The following is a 24,575-nucleotide window of genomic DNA, read 5'->3' as shown; positions in this document are numbered from 1 at the left end:
CCCAGGAACAGTATTTTGTGTGGCTCAATGGACTAGAGTCAGAGTGGGGAGGCAGAACAATTCTACTGACTGACTTTTGGATGTCGGTTTATTTTGTAGTTTAATCATTGTGGGGTTTAACTGTTCCATTTCTCAACTGCCTTATGAACAGCTTTAGTCAAGAGGTAGGGGGTGTTACTATTTTATTTTTTAATAAAGTAACACGGCTGACAGGCAATCTGTTTTGGAATGCCTATTCTACTGGCAAATGAAATTTTTCTTTAAGTGCTCTGATTAAACAAAGAAGTAGCCCTGCGTCTAACAAACTGCTCACTTTACTGGTAGCTGGCAACCTATACAGGTAAGTGACACATAGGATCACAGAATGTTCCAACAGAAAGCCAGGATAAGTAGTACAACACTGCCTCCTGCTGGTCTATTTGGTAAGCTAATTTCTAATAATTCGCACTATACAAAGGGGAAGAAATACAATAAAATCTTCCAGTAGCACCTTTAAGACCAATAAAGATTTATTCAAGGCGTGAGCTTTCGAGTGCAAGCACTCTTTGTCAGACTAGTCGGACGAAGAGTGCTTGCGCTCAAAAGGTCATGCCTTGAATAAATCTTTGTTGGTCTTAAAGGTGCTACTGGACTCTGATTTTATTGTGCTACTTCAGACCAACACGGCTACTTATTTAAAGGGGAAGAAAATATGTTCAAATTTATTTTGCAATTTAGGTTTCCATGTGACCTTCTCTTCCATCACAGGAGCTACAAGAGAATTTTCAGAAAGTTCTAACTAAGATATGCTAAAACCTCCTTGATTTTCCCTGCATCTATATTCTGCTTCAATACATTAACTATTTAATTTGGCTTTAGGCTGCCCCTTTCTAAAAGAGGTGGCTGTCGAGGTGGCTCGCAAGATTTTTGTAAAAAAACATCTGAAGTACAAATATAAAATCTAAAAAATTTTCAGTTAAAAGAATTACTACGTATTTGCTCCATACCAGATTTTTCCCAAATAAGCCAAGGTGCACTGACAGATGGAATTCAGATTTCTTGTTTGACTCAGATAGGAGTAACAACCTAGATAAGATCCCAAATATGGGGGGCTGGCATATAGATGGTAAGTGTGCCGTCCTTGGCCTCAACCAAATGCCTGCTGGAAGAGCACCATTTTGCAGGCCCCTTGGAAATTATAAAGTTCCATAAAGGCCCTGATATCACCAGTAACTCATTCCAACAGGCTAGAGCCTGGGCTGTAAAGGCCTCAGCTCTGGCCAAGATCAAGTTCACCTCCCTGGGCCTGGGGATCACCGGTCAGAATTCACAGATCAAAGATCTCTTTGAGGGGTGTACAAGGAGAGACAGTCCCTCAGATAGGCAGGTCCCAGACACTGTGAGGCCTAAAATGTCACAGCTATGTAAGTTCTGTACAAGAAATATTTTTTCTATTTTCAGCAACCCCTCCCATCTATCGGAATACTTTTTTAAATAAGGTAATCACAATACTAAACCCAGGAACAAAAGTAGTATACAGGTCAAAACTGACCTAGTGAGGTTTAGAGTGATCTAAAGTCAAATCTATCATGGGTGACTTTTAGACTAGCATCTTAATGGCCCATTATGCATGGCCGCTGAAACGGCGATTTCGGGTCACATGGAAAACGCAGAGGGGGAAGAAGCGAAGCAAACCACTTATGCACAGGATGGGACGCAACGGCGGCAAAACCCAAAGTAACCGATTATGCATGCAGCAACCCTGGCGCCGCTTCTGGTTACGCCCCGGTCACTCGGAAGCTGCGCTTTCTTCTGCGTTTCGCTGGCGCAGCTTTTTCGGCGGCATGCACCGAATCTGCGGCCAGTTGCAGCTGGTGCCGTGCATTATCGGTGATTTTAGTTGCCACCATTCCACCCCGGATGTGCGCTATCCCCCCGTGCATAATGGGCCAATGTGAGGGTCAGATAAAAATGTATTGTGTAGTTGTTAGGGTGTTGAACTAAAAGTGAAAAGACCAATTTCATTTCCATCTGCTCTATTTTATCCTCACAACTCTGTACAGCTAGTTACACTGAGATGACTGGCCCAAGGTCACTAATTCATGGCAAAGTGAGGATTTAAACCATGGTCTCCCAGATCCTACTCTGATCCTTTTACCACTGCACCAAGCAGACATTTGTGCAGCAAGTACTGGTGAACAGTACTAAGTCAGCACTTAGTTGTAAGGTGGTTGCTGCTGGCCCTGGGTGAGACACAAAAGCTGCATGGTTGTAAATTACCTAATGATTCCTGCCAAGCCTGGCCTTGATGAGCCCTCCAAGGCAGGGATGGTCTGCAAGGCTAAAACAGCCCTGGAAAAGTCCTTACTTCTATTGATAGAAACCAAGGCTAAAAGGCTGGGAATACTGTTGTAGTTCCCTAGCAACCTTCACAACAGTCTCTGAATCTGAGGCACCATCAATTTCTTAAAGCTGTCAGTGCTGCTTCTGCATTTGACGGTTTTTTAGCCCCCCCCTGAAATATTTTCCCCAGATTTTTCTGCAAACCTGGATCTTTGTAGAGAGATCCATCTTATTTTTTTTTCATAGCTCCAATCTCTGGATTTAAGTATCCCCAGATGGGGCCATGCTGAGAATTAAATACATATCGTATGACATAGCTATAGCTAACAAGGAAATAAAACATATCCAAACTGCAGCTACCAAACTGAACACTCTACTTGACTGCTGCCTCCTTCACTTGTATAAGTCTCTGTTTGCTTGTCCTCAAAAAAGGATTATCTTTTCCCTTCTAACAGCAAGAAATTTAGCACATGAAGGCAGGTCTTCTCTCTGCCATCAGGAGTGTAAGCCTGTTACTTGTGTTTGTGGGCAGAGCTTGAGATCCCAGGCGGGATCCAAGCAGATATGTAATTGACCAATGTGCAGCAAGGATCCCAATCTGCTGGATCCAATCCTTTTACACCAATCTATCCAATCACATATACTGGCAGGAACATCTATTGTCTGCTATGTGTATATTATGTTGTGATTTTCTGGGGGGACGGGGGATTCCTCGGTCTCCTTGTTGCCTAGGCCAACTTGCACTCATGCCGAAATCTCAATAAAGAGAAGTTCATTTGTTTACCCCGGAGTCCTGCCGTTTCTCCCATGAGCCCGTGGATGTAACAACTTGTTCATGACAAACAGCTCCACGAGGGAGAGGGATCCCAAACACACAGCGGCTCCCACCGCTGCATTCTGATGTTCTATGGCCATTCTATACGGCGCCCTTACAAGGCAGGAAGGAAGGCAGGAAACCCGAAGGCCAGCGTTTCTCGCCTTGGATTGCTTTTCCCGCCGAGGACCAAGCGGCGAGCTGGCCGTGCGGGGCCGGGGGACTGGGCCGCGCCTGCAAGGGCCGGGCAAAGATTTCCCGTCGGCGCGGCGGCTCCCGCAGGCGGGCCTTCTCCTCGGCGCCACTTCCCTTCGACGAGCCCGCCCAGGCCGCGCCCGGCCAGGAGACACCATGAGCGGCGCCGCGCGGCTGGGGCTCCGCGCCTCCCGAGACGGCGGTGGCCTGCTGGGGCGAGGAAGCAGCAGCTGCGGCCGCCTCCGGAGCAGCCAGCCGTGCGCCCCTCAGCCGCGCGCCGTGCGGGTGGGCTGCGCCTCGGGCTTCTGGGGAGACACGGCGGCCTCAGGTATCCAGGAGCGCGCCGCGACGGGCACGAGTCGCCACTCCGGGGCGGCCGCTACGGACCGCAGTCCCCCCGGGGCGTCCAGCCTGGGACGGGCGGGGGCTGGCGGCTCCCCGCGCTGGCAATGGAGCCAATAATGGAGCGTCTCCTCCTCCTCCGCCGCCGCCTCCTGCTTATGTCCTCCAAACATTCCTCTCGCGCTTCTTCTCGGCGCCGCCGCCGCCACCACCGTGGTCCCCGGTTGCTCACTACCCTAGGCAGAGGGTGCCCACCAACGGATTCCCCCACCCCGCTTCGCTGCTTTCGACATAGTATCGTTTCGTTTGACAGTAATTCTAGGGTGCCCTTGCAAACATTTGGTGTGGCGGGCGGGGGGGGGGGGCACCTAACCAACCAACCAACCAACCTCTACTTCCCAAAGTGAATAGGTTCTGGTTGCAAAAAGGAGAAGTTGCAGATTGTAGGGCTCGGGTGGACAACACACCCCAGGGAGATTCTTCGGGGCCGGAAAGGGAGGGCCTGCAAAAGGACTCCGGACAACTTCTGCGGGAGCTTTGCTTTCGCTACGAGATCCGAACTTTGCTCTTTGTGAATATGCGGGGAAACTGGCAGAAAAGTAAACCTGTAGGTGGCGCTAACGTCACAAAGTTCATATTTACGCTACAGCCGCTCGAAGCGAGCACCGACGTCGGCCGATTTGTTTGAACCGAAAGCGAATCTCCTTGAGTACCACCCGATTTCCTCCGGGGGAACGTTGCTGTTCATCCTAGCTAGAAGGGGTTCAAAACTTTACAACAGCACTCATGATCAACATATTTTTGTAATCAAGGCCCTAAATGAATATTATATTTATAAAGGCCATATGTGGTCAGGGTCCTGAGCACCCCGAGGATCGTTTACTTGCCTGTGCTCTCAGGCTCTGTCCACTCCAACAAACTGGTGAGCCCTGTCCCCAAAGAAATCTGCCTGACCTCAATCGCAGCCAGAGCCTTTTCATCGGTGGCCCCTATCTGGTGGAACGAACTCCCCAACAAGATCAGGACTCTCCTGGAACGCAAACAGTTCCGTAGGTCTCCAGAATGGAGCTCTTCCGCCAGGCTTTTGGGTGAGGCCAGTGATGGGGACCTCCCCACCACCTGGTTCCATTGCCAGCCAACTCTGACACCCAACATGTCCCTAGCCTAAGGCTTCTGTTAATTCTGAACTGTTGTTTTTGGCTCTGATTGATGTTAACTGATTATGACTGTTCGTGTTTTTCTTTTTCATATTGTTGCAAATGTTTCAATGTATCCTCTTGGTCCAACTGTTCTATGTACACTGCCCCAGACATGATAGTGAGGGGAGGTATATAAATTGAATGAATAAATAAAATAAAAATATGTAATGCATGTAAGGATGGATGCACCCGAGACTACAAACCTATTTGTAGATGGCAATAAATCTGAGAAATTTCAGCAGAATTTACTTCTGAGTAAATATCCATGAGATAGGGATGTATACGGCATTAAAGGTAAAGGTATCCCCTGTGCAAGTACCGAGTCATGTCTGACCCTAGGGGTGACACCCTCTAGCGTTTTCATGGCAGACTCAATACGGGGTGGTTTGCCAGTGCCTTCCCCAGTCATCACCGTTTACTCCCCAGCAAGCTGGGTACTCATTTTACCGACCTCAGAAGGATGGAAGGCTGAGTCAACCTTGAGCCGGCTGCTGGGATTGAACTCCCAGCCTCATGGGGAGAGTTTTCAGAGAGCATGTCTGCTGCCTTACCACTCTGCGCCACAAGTATTAGCAGCCCAAATTATACAAATTATGGTTGCCAACTCCTGGTTAAGAAATTCCAGGAGATTTGGAGGTAGATCCTGTGGAGGGATTGCAGCGGACTATTATGCTGTAGAGTCCAAGCTGCAAAGCAACCATTTTTTTGCCAGGGGAACTAACCTCTGTAGTCTGGACATCAGTTGTAATTTCGGGCGATTTTCAGCCTGCACCTGAAGTTTGGCAACTCTAAATATAATAAATGAAAAGGCATAATCCTGTATTTGCATTCTGGGAACCACACTGAAGAAGCTTGGGCATGATTTAGAGCAGGGGTAGTCAAACTGTGGCCCTCCAGATGTCCATGGACTACAATTCCCAGAAGCCTGGGAATTGTAGTCCATGGACATCTGGAGGACTGCAGTTTCACTACCCCTGATTTAGAGCTATGCACATGGCACACTATTAATTAATTAAATGTAATTTGTACAATATTCACAGTTATTCTGCTAATTGTAGACTATTTGTTATTAAGGAGAAAAATCCAAAAACCCATAGGGAGATACCAAACCAACAGTATTTCCACCATTCTCTCAATACCCAAGCAGGATTTAGCCTTTTCCCTGAGGTGACTATCTACTAGTTTCTCTATGGTTTAGTAAAGAGCTCTAGAACTTCTGATTCTCCTGTATGCTCATAGAAGAGCAGGATTTGTATATCCTGCAATTTACTATCTGAAGGAGTCTCAGAGTGATATTATTATTTTATTTTAGTTTATTACCTGCCACTCCCAATAAGGCTTGTGGTGAGTTACAAAATTTGTCTAAAACCCCCAATAAAATTACCCCTAACAATTCCATACACAATCAGTCCATTACATAAGTATACAAGATGCGGCAAAAACATCATACCACTAAACCCCAGCCCTAATTCCATCCCTGGGGCAAACAAAAAGGGGGTGCTGACATTTCACCTGCCAGAATAACTCAAGGGGTTATTTAAAATTGGTTATCCTTCCTCTCCCTACAACAGAAACCCTGTGAAGTGGGTAAGACTTGACATTACTTCTCTCTCACTCTCTCTCTCTCTGGTTCCTTTGGGGGAATTGATCTTTGTAGTTCAGAGATCACCTATAATAATTTTATCTGTTCCCTATCTTCAATTTTCTTTCTTTATTAATTAATGCAATATACTGTCCTTCACCGTAACATCTTCCCTCACCCCAACAGCCTTTACAAGGAAAACTATGTCCTAGTTGAGCAGTACTGGCAGCCAGGCCTGGCCCAGTTCCACAAAGATTTGCAGAGGTGGGCTGGGGACACCTAATTTCCCCCTGTATTCCATTCAGGGCAAGAAAACTAAGATCATGGCATCCGGAAAGTGCATTTAGTCAAGGCTATGGTATTCCCAGTTGCAATGTATTGCTGCAAAAGTTGGACTATAAGGAAGGCCGAGCGTCAAAGAATTGAGGCTTTTGAACTCTGGTGCTGGAGAAGACTCTGGCGAGTCCCTTGGACTGCAAGATGAACAAACCGGTCAGTCCTAGAGGAGATCAGCCCTGCCTGCTCCTTAGAAGGCCAGATCCTGAAGATGAAACTCAAATACTTTGGCCACCTCATGAGAAGGAAGGACTCCCTGGAGAAGAGCCTAATGCTGGGAGTGATTGAGGGCAAAAGAAGAAGGGGACGACAGAGAATGAGGTGGCTGGATGGAGTCACTGAAGCAGTCGGTGCAAACTTAAATGGACTCCGGGGAATGGTAGAGGACAGGAAGGCCCGGAGGATCATTGTCCATGGGGTTGTGATGGGTCGGACACGACTTCGCACGTAACAACAATCCACATATTTGGCCAGGGCAAGAATTAGATATATTGACAGTAAGTTTGAGTCAAAACTTGCACTCAGTGTTAGGTCAAGTCTGGCATATGAAATAATAGAGTGTCTGCGCAAATGCAGAGTGCATGTTTCTCATCATAGTGGGGACAAGAAATTAAGGACCAAGGTTTACTGGTCAATCCAGGGAGGAATGAACCCTGCTTCTTTTGGCTTTAGATATTAAGAACTGGGTATACATTTTCTTTTAATTCTGTTTGTGCAATCATACCCTTAATTGAATGCCTAAATCCATGTATGATTATGCCTATGTCTAGGCCCAGCTTTAGTGCTCTGTTGGTCTTATTCTCTCTTACTATTGGCTGTGTCTTTTTTCTGAATTATCTATGAACATTTCTTACAATGTGGTTAGGTTCTGCTAAACATAATTATTTCCTGTCATTAGTTCCTCAGTTGCTGTATGGAGGGAAGCTGGATTTTCTGGTTTTTGATTACCTTTCTGAAATTACAATGTCTTTGCTAACTGCTGCCAAAGCCAAATCTCCAGTAAGTACATTTGCTCTGTTCTTTAATCAACAACAAAATAAATATTATGAGAATAAATCCAGCAATTTGGAAGATTGATTTCTGGTTTGAATTATTAAAATACCAGAATAGTGTAAACTTTATAAGCTTTATATAAAAATTCTTGTAACCTAAATATAAAGATCATTCTTGCTGGAGCGTTATAGAGATATTAGATCACAGATAACTCACTGGACTGTTTTTTTAAGTATTGGGTTTCCCATATATAAATTTCAGAGCCTGTAATTCTATATATGTTTCCTTTAACTGAAGCACCTTTCTGTATAGGTGTTTCTCTCCCCCCTTTGTTTAATTTTATGAAGACATTTTCTCTACACTTGGAGAGTTCCCCTGAGTAGTTCCCTTTTCTGTGAATGGCCTGATATAGCCTTGTTCATTCAACCAGCTGTCAACAGCTGGCTTGCTATTAACATATTGATAGAAGATCAATATGGTTTTTGTTTGGCACCAAAACAATAAACATGGATTCTGACACAATGCGGTCTACTGTATTATTCCATTGGAGTTCCTCCAAAATGTTTCTGGGATGGAAAAAAAGTCATTCATTGGACCTAGTCCTCAGTTGCAGGGATTTCTTTTTATTGATCAGAAGCTTTACTTAGCCAGAATGTTATCCTTCTGTTAGAAAATGCCAGCCCTAGAAAGTGCTGCGACTTTTGGAATGAAATGTCATTGAGCTGAATCATGCCAGAGACGCAGGCAGGCAGATGAGGTTGGTAGAAAGCACAATGTCCTAACAAATGCTCAAAAAGTAGATAAAGTTCTGTACTGTCTTGCTGATGCACTAGAATGTGACTTCTTCGGCTCAGTTTTCATAGTGGGATCATAACTGAAATTAATAGCAATTGGACTGTTAACTAGAAATACGAGGACTAGATTATTCATCTCACATTTTGTACCTTCTAATGCCTTTCTGCAATTTTCTTTTTCACAAAAGTAGCAGTCATCAGGTACCCATGTGTACTTAATAGTCTCATGAATTGTGATCTGAAGCACTGAATGTGTGTTTCTAACTGATATGTGCATTGGCCTGGATCCATTGCAGAGTTTCTGTGGGCAGAAGGATTCATACCTGCAAAGGGTGATTTTTTTTTTTTTGCCTCCCTGTATAATCCAAAATGCCTCCCCATGCTACTGCTGGGAGAGAGATGATTGCAGATTTTTTGAATGATTCTTTTCTGTGGCATAATCAGAAAAAGACTAAAGGGTGGAAAACCTATGCTTTGTAAAGGTAGATCTGAAATGGTTATAGTTTGGGGAAATTTTGTTCTGGGCTATTTACATTGATTGATTTTAACACTGTTTAATAGAAAATGAAAATTTGCCTTCCCTGATAACAATGTTTGCAACTTAATTGTTATTTATTTCAGGATTTGGGATATACACCTGATTTTGTATTAACTGCAATGGCTCCTTACATAAAGGATATTCATAAGAAAGGTAGGATGAACCACATTTATGTTTCAGATTGCTGCAGTATTTTTAAATATGCATACTGAGCATTTTTACTGTAATAAAAATGGTATAGACCTATAAAATGGTATGCCACTTATCATCAAGCTTATGCTGTAACTGTAAAACTCTTAAATCAGACTTTACCCACTTATAGTAGAAATGTGATCATGCAAAAAAAAAAACTTGGAAAATAACAGTAGATAAACTAAAACAGAGTTTAGGCTTTGAAAAGTAGAGGCATTTGTAGCAATGCCTCAGAAAATTGTTGTAATAGTCATAGAGATTCATAAGGGAGTTAGTTTCTAACAGATAATACACAAATACAACAGTCTAGCAAATAATCCACAGAAGCTCACAAAAATGTGTTAGTTTTTCCAGGCAAACAGCATCATTTGTTACACATCAACAGCTTGGGAGGAGAAAAAAATAAAGAACAAATTCTAATCCAGTAGCCTTGTAAGGAAGTAGGCAAGTGGCTAAAGACGTGGTTAAGTCAAACGAGACACACACATGAAACCCAACTGGGTCAAACAAAAATACTCAAGGATGAAATTGATTTGGTGTGTCTTAGCAGTGTATATAATGTTTATGGGTTTGGATCCTTGTGTCTCGCTTAGGTGTCCGGGTTGTCAGTAATGCTGGTGGGATTAATCCACTTTCCTGTGCTGCGGCTCTGCAACAGGTGGCGAAAAAGGCTGATGTCGACATGAAGATTGCGGTTGTTACTGGCGATGATTTGATAAGCGAGGTATTCTGTTGAAGTTTTTTTAAACACTGTTCTATAAGAGCCTGGTAGTTTTTGTACAATGGAACAGTAAAACTTGTTTGTCATCAAAGTCCAGGGCATAGAAAGATTCTTGATGCTTTCATTATCTGAATTCTGTCAGCATCACACAAATGCAGTGGATGAATAGTTGGCTCCTCTTGTTGGTTGAGTTGGTTGCCGGATGAACCTGGTCACAGAAGGAACGGATGACTGCTAATAGTCCTAAACAGAATGACATCCTTCTAGATCTATTAAAGTCAGTGATCTTAGAAAAGTGCAACTGTGTTTAGGATTGTACTATAAATTATCCTTATCCATGGTTCCTCTATATATTTGTGAAACAGCTGGAGTTGGGACGTGTTCGGCTGTCCGAGTTGGAATAGGGCCAATAAGGGTGCAGCCAGCAACACTGGCTGCACCCTGACTGGCCCTGCCCTTACAGCTCCCTCCCTCCCTTTCTGGATGCTAGCCACGTTCCTCTCAGACACAACAGAGACCGAGAGAGACACACAGAGCCCTGCCAGACTGAACACGAGCCCTCATTCCCTCCTATTAATCCTGCTGCGAGGGAGGCAGAGAGAGACACAGAGAGAGCTGCCCCAAGCTGTCCACTCCCCCCACGGCACCTTCCCCCCTCTTCCTCCCACCCCTGCCCCGTTCCCTTTCATGCCACCTACCTGACTCCCTTCCTGCCTTCCTTCCTCCCAGCATTCCCTTTGTCCTTCCTTCCTTCCTTCCTTCCTTCCTACCTTCCTTCCTTTCTTCCTTCCTTCCTTCCTTCCTGCCTGCCTGCCTGCCTGCCTGCCTGCCTGCCTGCCTGCCTGCCTCTTTTTCACTCCCTGTTTCTCTCCCTGTTCTTTTGTCTCTTTCTGTCTTCCTCCCTTTCTTTCTCTCTCTCTCTCTCTCTCTCTCTCTCTCTCTGTCTCTCTTTCTCCCTTTCTTCCTTCCTTCTCCCCATCCATCCACCCACCCTGCTAGTGCCCGCTGTATTTTGGGTACAGCGGGCTTAATATTGAGTCAGTATTAATAAACTGTACAATGAGGTTGCCACCTTAAGCATACCTGTAAATATGCCCCTTTGAAATCTGTATTTGTTTTCAGTTTTATTGAATGACATTAATGTTATAATGTGGAGGTGCATTATGATGTACGTGTCACAAAGATAGTGTGAAATATAAATGACTGGCTTTAAAGTATCTTTTATTGCTTAAATATGGAATGGTTTTCTGGAATGATCATGTTTGTACATTTAATTTAATTTAATTTCTAATGCATTTTTGTACAAAATGATTTACTCTAGGGATAGGATTATAATGTAAATATGGTTATATCAAATTAATATATTGGAATATTTTAATAGGTAAACAACATCAAAAAAACTGTTCAGGAAGTAGAAAATGGGAGGTTATTTCCTGAAAGTATTCACAGTATGAACGCATATTTGGGGTAAGTTAAAAAATATTAAAAAAAAAAGATATCTGAGAAAGTGCATTTTATAATTGGCATTTATTTGCCTGTCTTAGATTAGATTCTGAAGGCAATCAAGATGATTTTTTCACTTGGATTTAATGCATGGTTTCCTAACATGATAGATGATGACTCTGATTACACACAAGTAGCTGCTAGACAAAGTGCAAAAAAGCTATGATAAATTTTCAGAAATAGTTGTAAGGTCATCATATTATAGCTGTCAGATGACAGAATATGTCATAGCTTCTCATTATATCTTTGTGAAATTAGCAAGTACTTACAGCAAAATAGACAAGAAAGCTTCATGAATGACTACAAATGATTTTGTATCCAGAGAATTTTATACTATCTGTTTAGTGGACTTTTAAAAGCCAGCCTGAACCGTAATTCTAGAGTTGGAAAGAAAATGGTTTGAGTCCATGGCTAGCCTGGGATATAAACTCTGGTCACTGAAGTGCCTGTTCAGCATTCCTTCTCCTCCTCCTTTCATTTAACGTTTTGAATAGCCCATGTGGTACAGTGGTTAAGAGGGGTGGACTCTAATCTCGAGATCCAACTTTTATTCTCCACTCCTCCACATGAAGCCTTGGGCCAGTTACACTTCTCTCTCAGAACTCTCTCAACTCCACCCATCTCAACAAGGTACTTGTTGTGGGGAAGAGGAAATGAAAGCAATTGCAAGCTGCTTTGAGACTCCTAAAGGTAGAGAAAATAAGGCTATAAAATCCTTCTTTTAAATATGATTAACTGTCAGAGCCACACTGAATTTTTGCAGAAGCTGCTTAGCAGAAAGGACTCCATGCTACAAATGGGCCTGCTGGATTGAATTCTGAATCTTAATGATAGAATGAACATAAATTAAAGTTTAGGATAAAGTTTATCTTTATGATAAATATACATTTTGAAAAGATGATTAAATGAGGCCAATACATTGATAACTGCAACTCTTATTCCCTCAGAGCAAGACCAATAAGTAGAGCTCTTGACCTAGGAGCTGATATTGTGGTGACTGGCAGATGCGTTGACAGCAGCCTCGTCTTAGGACCACTCATCCACTCTGTACGTGTAAACGGATGCTTCTTATAGCAGTAAGCTACTGGCAGATGATGCAAAGCATTGCTTATATAACTTCTGCTCATTGTTATTGTAAGGTTTTTACTATGTATCCCAGTAACTTGATGGGTTTATAAAAGCCCAAGATTACAAGTGGCAGCGGGGGAGGACATAACCTCTATTTGCATATGAGTTGCTGTTATTTATTCAGGTATCATGGTATGATCCTTGTTGCATGCTGAGCTAAAGCATAAAATTTAGAAAGTTGTTTGCCATTAGGAAATTGTCCTTCAGAGAATATCTAGATAGTTTTCATTTGTAGTATTTTTCTTATTTACAAACGTTAGTTTTTCTTGATGGGTGGATTTTTTGTCTTTCTAAAGGACACAGAAAACTTAGGTTGAGGATTTCAGCATAATTGTTTTGTTCTGCCAAACAAAGTTTCTTTAAATTGGAATCTATTGACAGTTCAGAAAGCACTGCCTTTCCTTTTCCCATATCTCCCATGGGGGACTAGTTCAGACAAACCCCCCCCCCCAATATCAATGAGGCAGGAGTGAGTGGAGGGAAACTCGGTGAGAGAGCCTCTTCTTCCTGTTCTTTCAGTAGAATAGCAAAATAAACACAGCTATTTTTGCACACTTTAGGTGGATAGCTGTGTAGGTCTGAAGCAACAAAACAAAGTATGAGTCCAGAGTCACCTTTAAGACCCACAACAGAATTAAGCTTTGTTGGTGCCACTGGACTCCGGCTTTGTTCTGCACAGCATTTGACATTGATATTTACTCATTTTTGCCAGTCTTCATTTTTTATGATTTTCTGCTTTTCTCATGATAAATCCAACTATAGATATTTACTCACTATCCTGTTTAATTTCTTTCGTGAGTACTGAAAGGTTTGATTCTATTTGCAACATGTAAATAATAAAACTAGCCACAAGGTGGCACAAAATGGATAGCTTCAAAAACACTTGTTTTGTAATACATAGATAATTTTTTATTTAAATGTGATTTAAGTTTAAATAATGGCAAGCAAGTATTCCTTCAGCAGACAAACAGCATCTTCACTGCATCTGATTATAAAATTAAACATTGCTAGAAACATTGCTAGAAAGTTTATGCTTTACAGCAGGGGTTTACAACCTTTTTAGGCTTATGGGCACCAATGAAATTCTGGCAGTTCCTGGTGGGCCCAGCCACAAAATGACTTGCATGGGAGGCAGTCAGCCACAGATCTGTAACCCACCATGAGCCAGAAATGAGAGAGGTGGGCAAAAAGTCCAATAATAAATAAAAAATAAAACAAATAAAAATAAAAATGGTGGCCAGGTACTCCGTGGAGATCCTTATGCTGTGGTAGCAATTAATGCCAACGTAACATTTTCAAAACCATGCAAAGCCATTAAAAGCTCAAATAGCCAATCAGAATCCTTCTTGGGAAAAACATAATCTGGCCCCACACATTTTTCAAAAGCAGTTGGTGAGCACCAGGAAAGGTGAGGACTATGTTGGGGACCCCTGCTTTACAACCTAGGTATTAAAGCTACTAGCATACTCAGGTGCTGTATGATATTCTTTTAAAAATAAACCTTTGATTAATCTTCTTTACATCACTAAAATTTAATTTCTGGAACAAGATCAAGTGTTCCATGGAAGCAGCTCCATCTTATGCCGAATTCCTTTTGCCTCTGTAGAACCTGGTTTTCTGCCCAATCCCAGCTGTACATGAACATGGCAATTTCCACAAAGTAGGGGAGGCTATATAGGTATTTGATCCATCCAGATAGTTTGTGTGCCATCCTTGTGTAGCAAGGATGGGGATGGGGATGTTTCTTTTGAAACTTTGGCAATTCGCTGAGTGTTGGGTCCAATTTGAATTGGGTCATGTCCTCAGTATTAAGTACTACCTGTGCTACACTTAACATGCTAATTTTTTTTAATAGTTTGGCTGGAGGAGAGAAGAATTCGACCTCTTAGCAGCTGGAAGGTAAATTTTATAGTATCAATATGAACTGTGCTTTCCTAATGCCCCCAATAAGAGATATGTACTCACCAATGAAGCTTTAGTCTAAACGCTGAAAATTAAGTTCTTGCTTACAAATGCAATGATATCAGGTTTAGAAGATTTACCATAGTTCCAGTATAGGTGCAGTATGTTTCAAGGAGTTATATTGATGTTTGCCCTGATGGGTGTGTGAAAGCGACCAAGCTATGTATCTCCTGCTACGTTGGAAAAATGCATTATTTCAACAGATCTTCTGCCCATGTTCAAGAATAAAACTTCTTGCAATTGAGGAGAGCTCCACACTTAGTTAAGCAGAATGGTGGGCTCCAACCCTGCTGGCACCAGCAGCTATTGGTGATATCAGTGTTCCTGAAGAGCTGATTGGTGTAATCGGGTTTCATTGTGTTGATGAAAGTATCTTTGTGTTGGAGGAAGGCTCCAGGGAAGTCAAATTAGATAGAAGAAATGTTACTCCTATCCATCAAAACTAAGATATATTAAAAATTATATAAAATGTGAGTGGATAAATTTAGTTTTGGGATCCTTACATACTAAAAGAATAGAATTTTTTCCTTACCTGGCAGTAGCTTGTTAAATCAAATGGACATTATTTGAAAAAATATTTTGTGAACAGCTCAGGTGGAAAAGTGCTTACTTTAGACTTTTCCTTGTAAGAAATTAAAGTGTAATTTGCATATTAGAGTCCCATTATTAAATTAAAATTCCGGTAAATGTATATTACAGCTTTACTCCTGGTTTTCCAGTCTTGCAGGACATCTGATTGAATGTGGTGCTCAATGTACAGGTGGAATATTCACTGACTGGCATTCTGTACCAGACTGGTAGGTGAATTCTGCTTTCATAACTATTTAAAGACATATGCTAGAAAATGAAGCTGCTTTTCAGTTATGATTTTTTTTTTAGAAGAAGAAGAAGAAGAGTTGGTTCTTATATGCCGCTTTTCCCTACCCGAAGGAGGCTCAAAGCGGCTTACAGTCGCCTTCCCATTCCTCTCCCCACAACAGACACCCTGTGGGGTAGGTGAGGCTGAGAGAGCCCTGATATCATTGCCCGGTCAGAACAGTTTTATCAGTGCCGTGGCGAGCCCAAGGTCACCCAGCTGGTTGCATGTGGGGGAGCGCAGAATTGAACCCGGCATGCCAGATTTACTTTTTTTCACTTTCAATAATGGCTAACCCTGTTTCCAACTTCAGGATACATCTCCTTAGGTAACCCTAGGAGGTCTATTGGTTGAAAACTTCAGCTTTGCAAAAACCTTTGGGAGGGGTGTCATCCAATCCTTTGATTTCATCTTTAAAAAGTTACTAGTGTAGTATACTCTTTTAAGCCGTTGGACATTTTCAACAACGAAGGTTGCTCTACACAGGTGCGCTGTTGGCTTCTCTGAGAAAGGGTCCTATGCTCACCTTCCTTGTCAAGCAAAAAGCACTGGCTATAGCCACCTGCTGTCTACTTGGATTCCACAAGGATCATTGGATTCTTTTTTCATATGCCTTCATGATGCTCTCTGAGAAAGCATTGATTGGGAGGGTTAATGAGAGAGCTATTTTTTTATACTGCCCCTTTCGCTATTATACTGCCCCTTTCGCTATAAGGAGTTCCAAAGCAGCTTACAATCCCCTTTCTCTCCCTCTGCCCATGACAGAAACCCTGTAAGGTAGGTGAGGCAGAGAGAGCTCTAATAGAACTGTGACTGGCCCAAGGTCACCCAGATGGCAGCATGTGGAGGAGGAATGGGGAATCAAATTCGGTTCTCCAGATTAGAGTCCACCGCTCTTTAACCATTGGCTCTCATGAGGTAGACAGTTTGCTTTCTCCTCATTTTCTGCCCATCATTTTGTGTATGAATGGATTTTAATTTCTCTGAGCTGCTCTGGGAGCCAGTTGCCATCTGGAAATATGCTGTAAATCTGTTTAAAATCTTACCGACCTATATGGAATCAAATATTTGGATAGGAGGATGAACAAAAACAGGCTCAAAGGAGGAGACATAAGGGACCTGTCTCATTAAGATGTTACTGTTTTGTAGGCAAAATTCTCTTGTTTTTCACCTGTTCACCAGCAGAATAATTTTCTCATCCAACCTTTGTCAAGAAACTAAATGAGGCTCTACAACCATCATGAAGTACTACATTAAAAAAATCTTCAGAATTATTTTACTCAGCAACATAGTTTATACGAACTATATTAATTTCCTTTCAGAGTTATATTGTCTGATGATATAGTGTCTGGAATTCCTTTGGAGTTACATTGTGGAGGCCAAGCCAGGCATAAATCTTCAAATGTACTTTTAGCTTGCTTTCAGCTATTATAGTTGTACTTTAAGTTCTTTGTCCCACAGTGACCCAGTAAGCTGTCCAGAGTTTCCAACAAGCTCTGCATTGCTGTTCTGTAGCTACCAACCTAAAATACAGGCTCTTGGTAATGGACTGTGGTGTGTGTGGTGTGTGTGTCATGTGGTGCAGGATTTGTGCAGTTTTACAATTCAGGGGCTTAGAAACACCAAATATTATGTATGTGTGTTAAGGGCAATTGTCCAGTGGGAGCATTGTGAAAGTCATTGTGAGTTGGCTCAATTGTGTCATCGCCAGGGAAACTTGTGGTGCTAAACTTTTTTAAAAAAAAGGAAATTCTGACCAGAAATAAAAGTAGAAGGACTCTGCTAGCTCCTGGGATAGACTGGAATGGGTGTGCTCACACATTCTATTCTATGAAAGGATTAATGCCTTCTGGGAACATTGCATTGTGTCAGTTGGCACTTCTTTGTCTCAATCAGAATGGCGTAGTCTATTTTTCTTTACGACCCTAATAATAGTAACTGGTATCTCTGAACCTAATGATTTGGGTCAGTGTACTGTGCAGTACTGATGTGATTCCAGTGTTTATAAGGTACTCTCCATCAACATATCTTAGTCCAGTAAAGTAAAATATTATTTATCTGTGCCCTTGTGCATTGGGTGGACACATTATGCACAAATAATCACCCCAGCAGCTGTACTGGCTGCCAGTCCTTGGAGCAAACGAACAGTTACACATCAAGATCCCCTCCTCCAGCTATTAGAAATGTCCTGGTTCAGTTTTCTTGTACTTTTTAGCAGTATCCCTGAGATACAGTGAGGCTTCATTTGTGTTGATAGGCTTTCAAAAGAGGGGAGGGGAATTCAAAACACATGCCATACTTTTCTTCCCTCAATGTATGCATTATTCTCAGAGAGCAGCTATACATTTTCCTTACTGGACAGTTACAAACCTCAGACTATTAATCGTTATGTCATCCCGCTTTCTGCGTTTTATTTATCTGTCCCTTTGCTATCTCTAATGGTAGGATGACAGTACTCTGTATCTCATTTTTCTTATTTAAAATAATGCAATTGTTAGTTAGATTTTTCTTCATAGGCTATTCTAGTTCCTCCTACAATATTTAAAACTTGTTACATGTGGTGATTGATAACATTCTTTACAGTTGCACTGTAAGTCATACCATGTATTGGTGGTTGTTAATCATATATTTTTAACCCATTAAAATATCCAATATTTTCAACCTTCTAGGCATAACATCGGTTTTCCCATAGTAGAATGTTCTTCTGATGGAAGTTTTATTGTATCCAAACCACCCAACACAGGAGGCCTGTTGTCTTTTGGCACAGTGGCTGAACAGTTGGTTTATGAAATTGGTAACCCTAAGGAATACCTCTTACCAGATGTCACGTGTGACTTCTCTCAAGTTTCTGTTATTGAAATCCCAGGTTAGTATTTCCTGTTAATGGATAAATTTTCCTTAATAAGACTGCTGTGTTGCTAGCAGAGCTTTATTGGTGGCTGTCTTTTCAAAGTATAATTTTATGGGTACACACAGAAGTACACAAAAGCTGGGTCCACTCTTGTGTTGTATAATCCTTACTTACTATGGAAAATGGCAATTTATAATTTTGTAGCAAACAAGTCATCATTGAAAAAAGAAACAGAAGTCACTTTTCCAGGAAAAGTATGTTCCCAATATGACTGTATGTCCAATTTTCTTTTGAGGAATAGAACACAGAGGAACAAGTTCTGCCGGTCTGAAGGATGAGGGATCATACATAGTATGGATAGGTTGGCTACCACACTAGCTTTGTAAAGGAACAGGAACATATACATTTGTGCTGTTTCCCATGACCGCTCCACAAGACCATACCCATTCTGTCTACAAGATATTGGAACTGGCCATGGTGAATGAAGATATTGCTTGAATTACACACAATTCTTCTTCTCCACTGACCTGTGTTTTGGTGGTGGGGTGGGGGTGGAACTTGTGAAGTCTGTAGTGGGCAAGGCAGCAGAGAGAATATCAATAGTGTGTAGGCAACTGCATTGAAATGCTGCAGGATGGACTTATTGAAAGATCAGTTAAGGTCCAAATTACTATCATGGGAAGGCCAGTTCTCACAGATGTGATAGATTTAGTGAAACTGAACTCCACCTGGTTGTCAATTTCAACCTGCAGCTCCTTTGCATTCTTGTTTTGCTTAATAGATTGTTCTTGTAGGGCATTGACTTGATGTTCCTGTATCATGGGATCAGCAGAATGTATTAAAGAAATAATTACTCCTATAAGGAAGAATGAAGGTGATATCTAGTTAGCAGTGAAAGGGTTCTAAAGTGTTGTGGGGTATTCTAGGCAAATTCATTCAGTAGATTCAGTAGTTCAAGGTATAGTCAGTCTTGCTGGTTATCAACATATCAGCTAAAGAACTGCTTACTTGGCAGATATGCAAGATTGCAGTGATCTATGTATACCTTAATGGGTTGTCAGACTGGTTTTGAGATGCCACCAGTTCTTGAAAGTGGTTTGGTTGGTATTGGTTCTTTATCTCAGTGGTATAATTATTTTTGCTGGGAGCACGTTTTCAGGAGTAAAATGTCCATGATTGTAGTGGCTCAAGGACTGCCTTTTGCTGCTTAAGATAGCACAAGTGGCAAAATTGGAAGTTGGAGTTTGGGTGAAACAGTATAACACAGAGGAGAACTATTTCAGTGTTTGGGAAACGCTGTGGTATCCAAGGGTTCATGGGTTTAGATTAGTGGTGTCAAGGGAACTACAATCTGATCATAATTTGTAAAGCCCAGGAATCTTTGTATATCCCTCTGAGTTGGAGGCAGAAAGATTGAAATTGGAGTTCTTGACATTCCCAGCAAGTCCAAGGGAAGACAAAAACTAAGGAAAAACTAAAGTAATGCTTTGTCTTGAGATCCATAGGGAGATTCTCCAAAAGACCAGTCCAGCTGATCAAAACTGCCCCTCTATTGTCACCATCAAGCAAGGCTTTCACCAGGCCTCTAAGGCTAGACATGCTTACCATCAGATGAATAGCTGCTTTATCAAAGTTTGGAGTTGTGCCACTACCAAAAGTGGATTTAGATTACTAGAATACAGGGTAAAAAATCTTCAATTGAAAGAAATTATAAAGTTTGGAATATAAGGAAAATTTTATCCAATAAATAAAGCTAGATAACTTCTAGTTCATTTTAGAAATAGTTCTTTTTTTAAAAAAAAGCAAGTGACCGTCCAATGAACTTTTCATTTGTAAATGGCCCAATATGACTCATTTGAACTTCAAATGAACTTTCACATGACCTTTCAGTTAGTTAGTCTACTAGAAATATAACAGATGGGAAATAGGCATATTTCTCAAATATCTCTAGATATAACTGCTTTGTCATGTATATCAGGGAAAGAACTGCAGGCCTATCTACTTTTCATTTGTTTACTCTACTGAATATTTTGTATGGCAGCATTAGATAAATTAGTTGGTTGAACTTAGTGATGCTCTTGTCATTTCTGTGGTAAAAGTAGCTGATGCCAAAATCCTAGAAATTTTTTATCTATTTGTTATTTTATATAATAGCTCTGGGCAATGGTTAATAATTTGAGTTGACTCTATGTTAAGTCTATTGAAAGTTATGTTTATTTACATGCTTAACTTTCTTGTTTCCCGAAGTAGATATTTTAAAATGTTTTATACTTCCTTAAAGTTACATTCACTCATTAAACAAAGCAGATCCATTCTAAAATGCTGTCCCAATTTTTGTAATTAGAATGATCTATGATTTCATTTTTTGTTAACATGAACTATTATTTATGTAGACATCAACCAATAGTTTTCTTTGCGTGACAGTCACAGCCAGTATGTGATCCTAAAACAACAAACCCCTCTCAGCACACGCTGATGGTGTTAATGTCTGAATTATTTCCCCTGCAAGATAAGGAAAGTACAGACATTGCACAGTTTACCTACCTGACCTGCCACAGCATTATATTCATCAGTAACCCAGATGAAAGTATGGTGATGAAGTGTATGCAGGCCAGACTTCCTGTAAATTTAAATGGATACAAAATGTAACAAATAGAATTTTGACTGGAGCTCACTGTAAGTAGCATATGACAATTAATTTCTATCATCGCTGGTTGCCGTTCTGTTTCTCGGACCAATTCAAGGTGCTATTTTTGACTTGTAAAGGGCCAAACAACTGAGGGCCAATATATCTATAAGATACCCCCACACACACATCCAGTCTGTTGGCATTGAATATTATAGTATACCTCAGATGCTCAGGAGTAGTTGCAGAACACATGATGCTACCTTATACTGAATCAGACCATTGGTCATTCATGGTCAGTATTGTCTTCTCAGGCTGGCAGCAGCTCTCTGGAATTTCAGGCAGAGGTCTTTCATATGACCAAACTGTCTATTCCTTTTTTTGAACTAGAAATGCTAGAGATTGAACCTGGGACCTTCTCCATGCCAGACTGATTCTGTGTTGATAGCCTAGTACTAGTAGTACAATTGTGACTATTAACATCTATGGGACTTCCTCTCTTAATCAGTGCAGGGTATAAATGCTTCACAATCACTACCAGAAACTTGCTATCCTGAAGAGCTGTCCCAGGTACTGAATATTAAGGTGATCTTCCCTGCCTCTGTGTGTGGGTTGAGTAATCTTTGCTCAGCTGTCTTGTATTATGCTTGACCTATTTTACAAGCAAAAATGTTTATCTTTTGGTCTAACTGATATGACAAGTTGAATTCAGAATTTGAGTTAGCAACATTTCAATTCTTGTCTTTTTCATTTGGATTAATTGAAGTTAGAAAAAAAACTTTAAGAATATGGTATGTTCCACCTGTGCAGGGCATCTAAGAAGGGAAGTTAACTAGATGCACATTATTATTTGGCATTCCAGATCAAAACAATATGTGTCTTGCGTACGCTTACTGTATTGTCTATATCATGATTTTTTGCAGCCGATTGGAAGATTCTTATAAAATGTGTATATGAAACCATGACTGCATGAGGATTTGTAGTCAGTATTCCACAAATTATGCCATGCAAAGCAGAAGAAATTTTTATTAGGACTACTGGTATATATTGTGGTTTCATAAATGATGTGTAGTTGGGGGGAAAAAGGAGTTCAGAGCACAAAATTATGGGTATCACAATATTTACAGTTCATAAGTATAAATAAATAGTAATATATGTTATTTGCAAATAATTCTGAACTTTTGAACATATTTTTAGGTGTTGATGGTGGTGCAGTAAAAGTTCAGGGAGCTTGGGGATCACCTCCTTCTTCATTTTACAAGGTTTTTAAAAACTTTAATAATTATAAAGTATAAGTTTGGAGAAAAGACTTGGAGTAAAGAAAATATACACATAGACTTTATGTGAGTCACTGTACTGAAATGATAACTCCTTTTGGAAATTCTTGTATGAATCTATTTTGCAAAAAACTATTTTATTTTCAGTTAAAAAATTTAAAAGTTATCACTCAGTTCTTGAAATATCTCACTATAGCAAAAATAAAACTATGCGTTTATTGTAATGCATAATAATTTTGTAGCAATTGTGATAATGGTTAAATTAAGACATCACATGTTTCCAAAGGATTTAAGTATTTAAAAATATAAATCCTCTGGATGTTACCAATACCCTATGACTATATAAAGGATTAAATTTCTGGATTTCTCAGATGCAGAGCCATGTAGCTTTCTTTTGCATTTTAACTCACATTTTAAAATTGCATTAGCCAGAATGTCAAAGCTTTGATGCAACCATATTGAATAATTCCTTTATAAAATTGCTTTATAACTTACACTTCTCAGTACAAAGGAGGAGTCTGTTCTGTAGTGAGTGCCAGTAATTATAGAAAACAAAGTAAACTAAACTCTATCCACATATAATGTTTTAGCCATATTTTTCTCAACATCACTAAAGCTTAAAAGCAACTGAACTTATTTTCGGAAAAGTATGAACCATGCAGAATATGGAAGTATTTTTATTTGGGAGGGAGAATCAGCATATCTTGAATCTTTATATAAATAAAGAGATTGTATAACATACATTCTTTCAGAAAGCAGCGTGTATGGCTACCAGAAGTCCAGATCTTATTGAATTATTTAAATGTGCTGGACAAGTAAATGTATATTAACAGCTTCATCATGGTGACATTCAGTTCAGTACATTTTAATTGGCTTTTTCTATTGTCAGTAGTCTCAGTAACAGTTCTAATACCCATAGTTGTCTTTAGTTCATACTTGTTTAACAATCAGAGATAACTGTATTTGCATGTCCATTCCAAATGCAATAACATTATTATTGTTATTGTTATTGTTATTATTTAGATTTCTTACCTGCCACTCCCAACAGCTCGTGGCGGGTTACAGTGTCTGTAGAAACCCCCCCAATAAAATTCCCCTTAAAATCACAGACATAAAATACAGCAGATAGAGAGTAGATAAGATGCAGCAAAAAAACATGTAAATTCCCAATTCTATCCCAAAAAAGGGAGGTAAAGAAGGGCAAATAAAAACCCAAGTCCGCCGTTCACGTAGCAAAATCTTTATTCCTGAGGGGGGTCATACAAATCTTCCTTCTTATAATAAACATTTATATAAAAGACATTTTTAGCAAGCAAAGTATTTTATAGATTGTTCTATTCATTGTCACGGGATTTCTGTTAGAGTAACAGTTTTTTTAAGTAGCACATGGGCTACAGGCCAGTCTATACAATCCAGAACAGTAAAACTTTGCTCTGTCAACATGAACAGGCTATTGATCCCTGGCCTAAAAGACATGCACTTAGCCTCAACCAGGGCCAGGGCCTTCTTGATCCTGGCCCTAACCTGGTGGAATGAGCTCCTGGAAGAGTTGTGGGCCTTACAGAAACTGCCTTGGTTCCAAATGGCCTTCAAAACATAGCTCTTCTGCTGGGTGTTTGGTTGAGGCCAATGAGCTGATAATTCTCTCCCACCCTAGACTAAGAAGGAAGCAACCTGGCAGCTACAGTGAACTTAAATATTTTAATGGTTTTAATGTTGTTAAATGGTTTTATTGTCTATTGTATATGAGACAGGTGTGCTGAGAAGGGTGGTTATAGAAATTTAATAAATGTATCAGTTATAACACATCTTGCTTATGCTTGTTTTTTTTTTCTCCCAGGTACATGCCACTTATCCTGATGGATTCAGAGCTATAGCTTGCTGCCCAGTGACAGGACCAAAAGCAGTAGAAAAAGGAAAACAAACAGCTGAAAGTATTCTGGAAAGGTTGGTATCTAAAGCAAAATAGTTCTTTATGTGAGACCCAGTGTGTTGGTTAGAATGAAAAGACGCAACTTACCACAGCTGCCCTTTGACGCCGCGGCAGCGCAAAGGAGGACGGCGACTCCTGCTGGGCCTCATGCCCCTGATCATGTGGAGGGGGCTGGGAGCAGGCCTATATAAGGCCGAGCGCCCGGCTTCCCGGCCTCTCCGCACTGCAGACTTCCAGACAGCAACCCTCCCACCCGCCCTAGTTTAGGTTATTTATCTGTTATATTTGTTTAATTTGTCGCAGCTGCGGTTTTCGACTGGTAAGGAACCTGTTGGGAGGGAGTCCCGTCTGCGTACGGGACTCCCTACTAAAGAGGGTCTCCTTACTGAGGCCGGCCGCTCAAAAGGTGCA

At 40.9% G+C, this 24,575-nt stretch overlaps 1 protein-coding gene across 1 annotated transcript in view; it reads left to right on the top strand.

Moving 5' to 3' along the window:
- The first annotated feature begins 3,122 nt into the window (after nucleotides 1–3,122).
- Nucleotides 3,123–24,575, top strand: part of LOC143819020 (uncharacterized) — a 54,955-nt gene continuing 33,502 nt past the window's right edge. Inside the window, exons 1-11 of the mRNA XM_077300046.1 lie at nucleotides 3,123–3,659; nucleotides 7,689–7,789; nucleotides 9,199–9,268; nucleotides 9,901–10,031; nucleotides 11,410–11,495; nucleotides 12,479–12,578; nucleotides 14,515–14,558; nucleotides 15,341–15,418; nucleotides 18,147–18,343; nucleotides 22,152–22,216; nucleotides 24,072–24,178. Of these exons, the coding sequence (XP_077156161.1) occupies nucleotides 3,230–3,659; nucleotides 7,689–7,789; nucleotides 9,199–9,268; nucleotides 9,901–10,031; nucleotides 11,410–11,495; nucleotides 12,479–12,578; nucleotides 14,515–14,558; nucleotides 15,341–15,418; nucleotides 18,147–18,343; nucleotides 22,152–22,216; nucleotides 24,072–24,178 (1,409 nt within the window). The 5' untranslated portion in view covers nucleotides 3,123–3,229. The remainder of the gene's footprint in view (nucleotides 3,660–7,688; nucleotides 7,790–9,198; nucleotides 9,269–9,900; nucleotides 10,032–11,409; nucleotides 11,496–12,478; nucleotides 12,579–14,514; nucleotides 14,559–15,340; nucleotides 15,419–18,146; nucleotides 18,344–22,151; nucleotides 22,217–24,071; nucleotides 24,179–24,575) is intronic.

The sequence above is a fragment of the Paroedura picta genome, chromosome 10, assembly GCF_049243985.1.
Source record: "Paroedura picta isolate Pp20150507F chromosome 10, Ppicta_v3.0, whole genome shotgun sequence".
Classification (NCBI taxonomy): Eukaryota; Metazoa; Chordata; class Lepidosauria; order Squamata; family Gekkonidae; genus Paroedura; species Paroedura picta.
This window is presented reverse-complemented; position numbering and strand designations above follow the sequence as displayed.